Source organism: Mytilus trossulus, chromosome 9 (assembly GCF_036588685.1).
Source record: "Mytilus trossulus isolate FHL-02 chromosome 9, PNRI_Mtr1.1.1.hap1, whole genome shotgun sequence".
NCBI lineage: Eukaryota > Metazoa > Mollusca > Bivalvia > Mytilida > Mytilidae > Mytilus > Mytilus trossulus.
The window spans coordinates 49,744,784-49,756,021 of record NC_086381.1 but is presented as its reverse complement, the minus strand read 5'-3'; the positions used below and the strand labels follow the sequence as shown (position 1 = coordinate 49,756,021).

The window sequence follows — 11,238 nt, the reverse complement described above, 5'->3', positions numbered from 1 at the left end:
ATTCATTATATTGAAATCATGTAAAAAAATGTTGAAAACAATCATTAGATTTATGGTCTTTCTGTATTCTAAAGGGTGAAAAAAGATGCAAGAGGTACAGTCAAACTCATAAATCGAAAATATCTGACAACTCCATGGCTAAAAATGAAAAAGACAAACATACAAACAACAGTATACATGGCACAACATAGAAAACTCAAGAATAAGTTATTCTTGTGAAATGTGTACGGTTAATGTTTTTAAGTTGTTTCACACAATATCACATCATAATAACAGTACTATTTTACACCATTGTAGAATTCAAAGTAATTGAAATATTCATTATGTACTTATGAAGACTTACATGACGTTTTGTTCATGTTTCTTAATTAAAATATTGTACTAATGAAAAATACTTCCCAGTTGAGGCAACAAATAAATGAACGAGAAATAAAAAAAAATGTTTTAATCAATCTATGCATGATAATTTAAAGATACTTTCCAACTGAAGCCACATAATATTGGAAAAATTATCGTTCGCCGTTTCTATTTTCTTGGAGGGGAGACGTTTTATCAAATTAAACCGAATTTGCGATTCAGATTTTAATAAATAGATCATTCATACAACCGACTTATGACTCCGGAATTTATAATTTTTCGGCAGGTTACTTTTTCTGTGGTAGGACATCCTGGTACTCATTCAAAAAACGGAACGTAAATATGTAAATTCAAGAATTGAATCGGTTTAGTTTTGAGGGAATCTTAACTGTTAAATGCTTTCTACACAAGACTGAATCTTCGGAAAAACAGTTAACTCCTCTCTCCCAAACTACACCGATTATACATTTGATTTTGCTTCTTTTGGTTGCTCGGAGTTGACGAGAATAAAGATGTCCAACCAAAGTGTAGATAACCAGTCGAAATTATAAAACTTACAATGGCGTTGATGATGGAAAATAAGTCAACGTAAAACGTAACCTAAATTCTTTTTTTCTTGACGTAAACATGAGAATGTGACATAACATTTGAAAACTGCTTACATTAAACCATGTTTTATTTTAGTGTAGTTTTGGAATATTTTGTCAACGAAAAACGCGCATCCAACGTCCAAAAATGCCTGTTTTAAAAAGAGTTTACCTTTGCTAAGTGGGATTTGTTAACATGCTTGTTCAAAAACATAGCAGTCCACACGAAAACATGACAGCCTAGCCGGACTTATTTATTTTTTTCCCTACCCGATTATAAGTGTTTATTTGTTTCAACCGTCCAGGACTTTAACTCTCGATTCAATGTAAACAGGCTACAATAAGAACACCAAGGTGTTTATTTTATTTGTACAGTCGGCTTTTTGGCTCAAAGTAAACCTGCTACAACTAGAACACCAAGGTGTTTATTTTATTTGTACAGTCGACTTTTTAAAAGAAACCCTATCGGATTCAAACCTAATATGAATTATTTAAGTATTATCTCTTTACAAAAGCTAAAGTTGACTGTCTGATGTCGCAATGGAGCGGATGGAGCGAGGTTTATGGATTTGGCGAACGTTCTAAGGAAAGAGTCATTCTTAGGTATCCAGACAATGGTGGCCAACCTTGTCCTACTGATACGGAAATAACAGAGTATACATGTAAGTGACATGCTTTGTAGGTAAATCTGAATTATAAATGAATAAATACATTCATGTACATGTGTATTGATCAGTATGCATCTTAAACTTTATTTGCAATACTGTTATATTTCATGCATTAATTGCTACTTATACATCATTTGTACATCTGTATTTATCTTTTGTTCAATACATTACAAATTGAAAACAGATTGAACATATATTGTGGATGAGTGAATTTCATATTGACAGAAATGCGTCAAAATACTAAACTTCTTGTAAAAACTGTACATATATAACATATTGATCAAACAGCTAATTTTTCGATTTACATTATTCGCATTTTTAGTGAGGATATTCAAGACAAACAAATCTGTTTAAAGCTACTGATTATTTTACAGTGTTTCGTCTTTCTCTTTATATATAGTATATATACTCGTCTAAACATCTGTTGTAGAGTTGTCACTAACTCAGACGTACTTATAAATATATATATATATATATATATATACATAGGTGTTCTTAGTTATGAAACAAAGAAGGATTTTTTGTTACTTTCATTCATTTATGTCTGCAAGTACATGCAATAACTAGTCATTCAAATGCTTTCTGATTATATAATGATACAATTTTAAAAATACACACTTTTATATGGTTTTATTTGTTGGAATAAACAGACTAAAATGTATGTGTTCATATCATTTATAAATATAATTAATAGTATATTAAATATTATTTACAGTACAGAAACCTATGATTCACGAAACAGCAAATCACATTATCACCAATTTTCTGCAGAGGAATTTAAAAACAGATCCAGCACCTCCACCAGGAACTGTTCAGCCAAAGATTGGCCGTTTTAGAGATTTATTGATAATCATCGATTCGTCTGGTAGCATAGGGTCTAATAACTTTGATATAGCAAAAAGGCAATTAGGTGATCTTTTGAGTCTGCTTTGTCCTCTTCCAGATCCATTTGATGCGAGTAGTCATAATGGTAATAACCGAGCAGCACTTATTCAGTTTTCTAGTGACGTGATTGAAGAATTTGATTTCAATGACAATCATGATATAGCAGAACTGAAATCAGCAATAAATTCTACCAAATATCAAAATGGAGGTACTTGTACCGGAGATGCCTTCTATAAGGCAATACAAATGTTTACATCATATAAAGGTAACATTAATTGGCTTATTGATATAGGGGCTATTTACAATTGAGTAAATAAAAACCATTAGTTGAGGAAATAAAATTTAACGCGTGTTCTTAAACAAAATAGGAGAGAAAGAAACAAACACTGTATACATTTCTCATCAATATGTTGCAGTAAAAAAGTGCAGTATATTTGGCAAGTGCATTTTGGTTAAGGGTGTAATGTGTTCGCTGGCGTTGGATAAACATTTATTTATTAATATAATCTGTATCAATTTTCATGCACCATATGTGAATTTATATCACTTCAGTGATACAAGAGTCGAAATATGTGTAGTGAACATATGTTTGGAGTCATTATTATTTGCATACAATAAACGGATTAAATAGATATTGATCTCTTGTCATTTCAGGCATGCGTCAAGATACCAAAAAAGAAGTTCTGATTTTAAGTGATGGACAATCAAACTGCGGGAAAAATATTTCAACGGTATTGCCAACGTTGCGATCAAAAGCTGCTGTATTTGGATTAATGATTGGTGGTTATTCGTTAGACGGCAAGACAGAACTCACATCGTATGTCACTAAACCTAAACCTAAGCACTTATTTGCCGTGGACAACTTTCAAGAACTGGAAAAACTACTGACAGCAATTAGACAAAACATTGATGATTCTGATCCATGTGCGCCATTTGACACTTAAAAAAATAATACTTTTTAAAAAGTATTTAAAAGAACTGCCGTTCTCTATATCAACCTTTTATATCAAATCAACTTATAATTTTTAATGAATACTTAATTTCTATTAATTGTTTTGTTTGTCACTTTTGCTTGATCTATACCTTTTTTTAATATTCAAACCTCGATTGTCTTAAACCAGAATTTGATTAATAGTACAATAATGCATATATCGCAAAGAAAACTCTTTATTACAATTTACTGTTTATAAAACCTTTGTTTGGTTTTACTCTCTCCAAACAAGAAGAGTGTTTGTCATAAATATATCCTCAACGGATAACATATAGCCATATATTTTCTAATGCGCTTAACAGCTTTGCCTGTTTAATAGTCATATCTCTCTCCCCTTTTCACTGCTTTGATTACTCTGTTTGGGTTCAGCTACTTATTTGGTCCTTTTCGGTCATATCAGCTTAACTAATTTGTACGAGTTTTGATTTCATAATCAAACATGGACATTGATTGCCGAAATAGTCATCGTGTTAAGTAAAATAGTACAGTTAATATTAATTAAACAAATGTTATAAGTAAATTTGTCTTATGCAATAAACTACTATAATTATAAAATCACTTTTCACATGTATCTGTTGTATTCTTAGGCATACACATGAATAAAGAGATGATGTTTGATGTATTGTAGTGCTTATGTTTATTTGGTCAGTTTTTATTCTAAAATATTCTCGTCAGTAAAATTGTTTGAATTTGCCATTAAATTTTAATTGAACATACTTATTTCTTGTTGTTAGTAGCTATGCATGACCAAACGTGAGAGTTTTCATTGCATTGCATTCAAAATGATAAAACATTAATTATATTGGAATAAACGCTGTGACCTACATTTAAAAAAAGTTAGTAATTAGTTTTCACATTGATCTGGATATATCCTGCAATAAAAATCTTTCGTTTTTAAAATACTTTTCGCCAATTGCAAGATGTTTTATTTAAAAAATCATAACGTTGGTCCTTATAACCTTGATGAGAGTGCAACACAATCTTCAATTCTCTAAAACTGACATTATCAAGATGCTTGATTTTTTGATTGACAACATATATGTTACGTTCGGAGGACGTGTTTTTCAACAGACTGTCGGCATTCCAATGGGAACCAATTGTGCCTCTCTTCTTTTCGACTTGTTTTTTTTTTAATTATTATTAGGAAGCTGACTTCATACATGAACTACTTAATAAGAAAGATAAGAAGTTAGTAATATCCTTTAACTCTACTTTCCGCTATATAGATGACGTCCTTTCACTAAATAATTAGTGACTTTGTTGAACGCATCTATCCCATCGAACTAGAGATGAAGGTTACAACAGATACAGTTAAGTCGGCCTCATATCTTGACTTACATTTAGAAATTGACAATGAGGGTCGTCGGTCGAAATCAAAACTTTACGACAAAAGAGATGCTTTCGGCTTTTCAATTGTGAACTTTCCATAACTAAGTAGTAACTTTCAAGCAGCCCCTACATACGGGGTTTATATCTCCCAATTGATACGATATTCCTGTGTTTGCATTTCGGATATTTTTCATGCTTCAACTAAGAAAGAAACTGATACATTTAGATAACCAAGCTTTGAACTAACGCATGTAAATGAAGTTAGGAGACTAGTCAAAAACTGACTTCATTGAATATATGTGAATAATAAACTCATCATTATTTATAAGGATTGAAATTTTGGATTTGCACCAAACGTGAATTTCGACTTCAAAAGACTAATCATTAACACTCGAACCAAACAATTTAAAAAAGCCAAATTAAGTACAAAGTTGAAAGAATAGGACCAACAAGTCCCAATCGTTTTGCCAAATACCGCTAAGGTAAATATTCTTGTTCATTTTGGGGGTTGAGTTTAGTTAACCAGAAGTCATTGCTGAGACATGCATCGCGGTTAGCATGAACTATTCGACATTTAGATTTAGACATATAGATGAATATTATCATATCGAAATGGACTATTGTATTGTTTATTTGTGCATTTCTGTCCTAGATGTTCTCGCATTTATTTTTACTATATTCGTGTCAGGTTATGTTGTCATATTAGTGCTATGATTAAAATTGCAATACAAGTGCGAGGTTCAGCTAACCCCATAACCAGATTCAACCCAGCATTCTGTTTTTAAATTCCCTGTATATCGTCAGGAAAATGGTAGTTGTTATCCTATAGCTTGTGTCTGTGTGTGTTGCATTGTCTTTTTATTTGTTGCACTTTCGTGTTTCTGTTGTTTCGTTATTTTCACTTATAGTTGATGTGTTTTCCCACGATTTCAATTTGTAACCTTGATTTGTTTTTTTCTAAATCGATTTATGACCTTCGAACAGCAGTATACTACTACTGCCTTTACTGTTCATGGCTGCAAAACAGAAACTCTCAAACTTTCAGAAACTTACTATGTATCTTTATTCCCAAAGTCTATATAAACTATAGGTATGCATTTGAATTACAGCAATAATACATTTAATACATATTACATAAACACAAACTATGTAACAGAATACTAATAAAAGTCTTGGTTTGCAATTTCCATGTTTTCGTTATGGACTGCGCTCTGAAACCACACGAACATAACAAATTAATGATTTAAACACAAAAAGCAACATTCACCTTCGAATTACCATTGAAACAGGATTTCCAAATGTCACCTTATTCGTGTTCATTATCGCCTATCAAAACAATTCCATTCCTATTGTTTAATTTCAGCCTGTAAGTTTCCGTTGTCTACTGTGGTTGTTTTTTTCGTTTACAAACCTATTTCTAAAATAACATTTTAAAGCAGTTTTTGTTACATATGGATAGTACAAAAAGACAAAAGCTGTAACGTCAACATCAATATGTGTTTAAAATTGTTGAAGTTTCAACACGGAAGAAACAGATGTGGGGTTGGAGTTGTAATACATCAATGATAAAGCAAATCAACGACACAATCAATGAAACAACAAATATTCTTAATTTTTCAATTAAAAGAAGAAAACAAAAACACATTCGCGTCATTGCCTTAATTCTATGGTTTTGATTCGAAAATAAGACTCTGTGAATAATAAAGCCATTGGAAAATTTACCTCGGCACCATGATTCCAAAGTCTTTATCTATCGAAAATTGTTTGCCTTGTGTCGTTTTTGTTGTTGACTAGTATATATGATAGTGGAATTATATGAAAAGAAAATAATTGATATTTGAGAAAGGTCAGTCATCTAGAATTTTTCAAGTCTTAAATGCCAATTAAAAGACAATTCATATTATTAAACAAAAACAGAAGAAAATACGAATTTGTACTCCAATCATCGTAACCAATTATCAAATGCATAGACGAAGAGAAAAAATATTCGACAATGTTTAAAGCCAGTTGTATGCAAATAACTTGCGTCAGAAGCAGACGATATATAACACATGGATTGACATCGAAATTACAAGAAGGTCTTTTATTGCTCACCTTCTGCTCCGCGAGTTTTCAAATAATTTGATCTTATATCTAATTTTAATACTGCTCCACCATGTCATATTTAAGAGTCAGGATGCAATTTGTCAAAATTGAAAGAATTTCTGATTTATTGTCTTAGTAGTGAATATATGTTTAATAAATTAATCATATAATGGACATATAAAGCAACATAGATGAATAAATAAGAAATTTTAACCATTATTACATTAGAAGCGTCTATGTTTTTATCATCAGCAGAAGTGAACTATTCATACATGTAATAATCAAAAGTTTTGATACGGTATATAGAGCTGTAACATGTGTAAGTAATGAACATTTTGTTCCCACAAATTTTCTTCATCTAAACTGTTTTTCAAGACAAAAGACACATTTTGTATTTTATCTCAATATTATACTTTTAGCGGATCGGCCCTGGTTGTTTGCATTTGAGATAATCGAACGCATTTCCTAAACTATATATACCCCTATGATGATTGTGACAAACTTTTGGTTATTTGACTCGGAGGAGGAGAATTTAGAAAAAAGACTAACGGACAACGATGACAAATCAGCTCACATTGAAAATCGAATAGTTAAATGGTTAAAGGCCTTTCTATTTGAAATATCTTTCCGTTAAATATCACGACCGTTTAATTGATTTGTTTTATTTTATATATTTTCTGTCGAATGGTTAAACGAAAGACATGTCATGGGACATTTGTAGGATAAAAAGAGAGGAAAAAAAGCTTCCCTGTCTCAAGTTTTAATCCAGACATTCAAGGAATAACTGTACTATTTTTTCTGTCCATGTCGAAATAACATTCAAAATATGGTGAACATCGAGTGATTGAGTAACGGGTTATTTTAAAGTATGCACAGCACTTTTGGTGTTATTTCAAATAGATAGAAACAATATTAAAGTCATACCTAATAATTTAATTTAAATATCCATTTTAAGTCGGAGTTAATAATGAAAAGTCGAATACATTTCGTTCACATGGCACTAATTATCTGTATGATCTGAAAGCCACAAAATTATCAACCAATCAGAATACGCGTTACATCATGAATAAAATTTTCAGTTTTTAGATTCGGGTAAAAAGTTTTATAAGGTATTAGCCTGCTGCGATCAATCTAGGGAACAGGTGAGCTAAAACTTCCAAGTTTTTTTTGAGAATCTGTGAATCCCAAACATATTTGTTTATATATAGTATACAAATAACTGCTAGGTTGTAAACTATATGAGTATATTTATACATAACATTGCTCAACTGTTTATACGAATTATATAAACAGAATGTGTTTTCGACCGCCATCGGTGATTAGATGAACAAAATCTGTCAAACGTTCTTATCATATAATATATGAATACACAGTAATTTGTAACAGATAAGTAAAAACATTCAGAGAAATCGGAACTATGTGTTTGTGGGTTAGGCTTTATGTTGGAATACTTTTATTGCAAAGAGTGCTGTCTAAGTCGATAAGCAATGGAACCACAATTGAAAATAGAACGGATACATTGGAAAAGTCATTCGAATCATTATTGTTACGGATAAACAGTATAAGTGATATATTGACTGGTCTCCAAACTAGTAAGTAAACTTTATTAAATAATAATACAAACTCTAATAATTTTCATACTCTTTTAAAATAATTTGGTCATGTGATAACAACATGAACAAGTATGAACACATTACGTCTGCCAATTGATATTTTATCGTATGTTTTTATATGTTGTGATGTTATGCTATTGTTTCAGAAAAAGGGAGAAGGTTTGGGCCCATTAAAACGTTTAATCCCGCTGCAAATGTTTGCACCTGTCCTAAGTCAGGAATCTGATGTACAGTAGTTATCGTTTGTTTATGTAATATATATGTGTTTCTCGTTTCTCGTTTTGTTTATATAGATTAGACCGTTGGTTTTCCCGTTTGAATGGTTTTACACCAGTAATTTTGGGGCCCATTATAGCTTGTTGTTCGGTGTGAGCCAAGGCTCCGTGTTGAAAGCCGTACTTTAACCTATAATGGTCTAATTTTTAAATTCTTATTTGGATGGAGAGTTGTCTCATTGGCACTCACACCACATCTTCCTATATCTACATGTTGGAAGAAATTCAAATAGCATATTTTAATCAACGAAGTTATTTTGATCATGCATTTTTATTATACTTTTTTCTTATTTTGGAGTATCAAGATTCTTGAATAACGGAAACTGATGTTTAAAGAATAGCATTCATTTCGGTAGTTGATCACGGGATTAAAGCTCGAGTGTCCAAACTTACAAACCTAACGGCTGACAATAATAATTTAGTCGACGCTTTTATTCAATGTATTTTCAAGAAACAAAATCAGTTTTTTGTTTACTATTAGGGATATTCAATATTAATGCAAAATGTTTATTCTCACAGAAAATAACCCAAACATTTATAGACAGTACATGAAATATAGTTGTCGTAATACATAGCATGATATTTGTTTACAACTATACATAGTAGTAACAGTCTTCAGTAGTTTAAGAACCTAAGTTTTTTCGTAAGAATTATACATTTTATCGCTTAAAGTGTATAAAATGTATAATTCTTAAGAAAATACTAAGGTTAACATGCTGTTGGACATTAGTTCAGATTTTGTTGTAGGATTAACAACCTTTCAACATAAAGAGCGCAACCAATGCAATATAATAATATTTTTGAAGATTTTCTTGATATTTAAATCATTTTATTAATAGAATAACATTGAAAAAAGGTTACTTGTAACGATGAGATTTTATGTTTTAGATGTCCAAACGGAGGATAAACGTCCGCTTTTTTATGTTGAGCTTAGTGAAGATATACATCTTAATGCCAACTCTATTTTAAAATTCGACACACAAGTAATAGATGAAAGAAATAACTTCAATACAGGAGATGGTATATTTGTGGTGCCAATATCAGGAGTTTATTTATTTTCATGGACCATTCAGACACAATTTAAGCAACATGTACAAACAGAACTGCGAGTCGACAACATCGTTAAAGGAAAACAGTTAATGTCTTTAGGAGCTGGGGTTGGTTATTTTGGAACAACAAGAAATGTTCTTTGCACAGTCAATAAGGGGGATCATGTTTGGATACAAACAGACAACCATTATACAGATCACTATTTCGATGATATCAACGGCGGTGTCAGAAGTTCTTTCATGGGAATGTTTATCCAATAAATCTGAACATTTTGAAATTATGTGTTTGCAACTGTTAGTGTGGTGCTTTTTCCATGAATACTTCATACAATTGTACTACATATATTTTAGTTTATTTAAACAAGCTTGTAATACTAATTTGATCACAAGAATAACCATGTAGATTCTTGAAGCTCAATATTTTATTTTTATTTTTTTTCGATATAAAGGTAAAGAAGTAAATTTAAAACAAACCGTCTCTGCATAAAAATGTCAAGCAGATTGTAGAGGTATAAATACAATAAACAGTAAATTTTGTCCTTAATAATTATGCGTTTAGGGGCCAGCTGAATGACGCCTCCTGGTGCGGGAATTTTCTCGCTGCATTGAAGACCTGTTGGTGACCTTCTGCTGTTGTCTGTTATATGGTCGAGCTGTAGTCTCTTTGACACATTACCCATTTCATTCTTACTTTAATTTTCCTTTTTTTAAGTGGTCTTCAATGCAGCGAGAAATTTTCACACCCGGAAGCGTCCTTCAGCTGGCCCCTAAACAAATATATTATGTAAGAATCAGATCGACGTCCAGTCTCTTATCGACGTCCGTTCATCAAATCGACGTCCAAATGTGACGTCACAATGAAATTACATTCCAAATCGACGGCAAATTTTATGCCTGTCTAATCGACGTCCATTGTTTTAGGGCATTTTCTAATCGACGTCCAAATGTGACGTCACAATGAAATAACATTCCAAATCGACGGCAAATTTTATGCCTGTCTAATCGACGTCCATTGTTTTAGGGCATTTTCTAATCGACGTCCGATTTTAAGCTTCTCTAATCAACGTCCGTTTTGGACACAGAATACATAACTAAACTGAACCGACTGCAGCTGAATCATTTATACCTTTAAACATAAATCAAATTATGTAAGAGTGAGACAAATAAGATCTAGCAGAAAAACAAAGTCCAGTTATAAGTAAAATACGGAATAAATAAGAAATGTGTGTTTATTTTTTAATTATTATACTAGACGAAGTATGTAAACAGGTTGAGATTTCAATTTTTCAAAGATTGGTAAGCTTTTCAAAGGGACAACTATACACCAGAGCTCAAATAAAATGGATGTGAGCAATTATAAACCATACGGCTTTCAACAATGATAAAAAACCATACCACA

General features: G+C 31.5%; 1 protein-coding gene across 1 annotated transcript; it reads left to right on the top strand.

The window, feature by feature from the left end:
* The first annotated feature begins 8,245 nt into the window (after positions 1-8,245).
* LOC134683974 (uncharacterized) lies at positions 8,246-10,119 on the top strand. The gene is made up of 2 exons (XM_063543280.1): positions 8,246-8,494; positions 9,679-10,119. Exons 1-2 carry the CDS (start codon positions 8,320-8,322, stop codon positions 10,098-10,100), a joined length of 597 nt encoding a protein of 198 aa, XP_063399350.1. The 5' UTR covers positions 8,246-8,319; the 3' UTR covers positions 10,101-10,119.
* The last annotated feature ends 1,119 nt before the right edge of the window (positions 10,120-11,238 follow it).

Excerpts from the sequence above, each read along its gene's own strand:
- LOC134683974 (XM_063543280.1), top strand. The coding sequence starts at position 8,320 with ATGTGTTTGTGGGTTAGGCTTTATGTTGGAATACTTTTATTGCAAAGA. Across the intron at positions 8,495-9,678 it reads ATTGACTGGTCTCCAAACTA|ATGTCCAAACGGAGGATAAA; the intron begins GTAAGTAAACTT and ends TTTATGTTTTAG.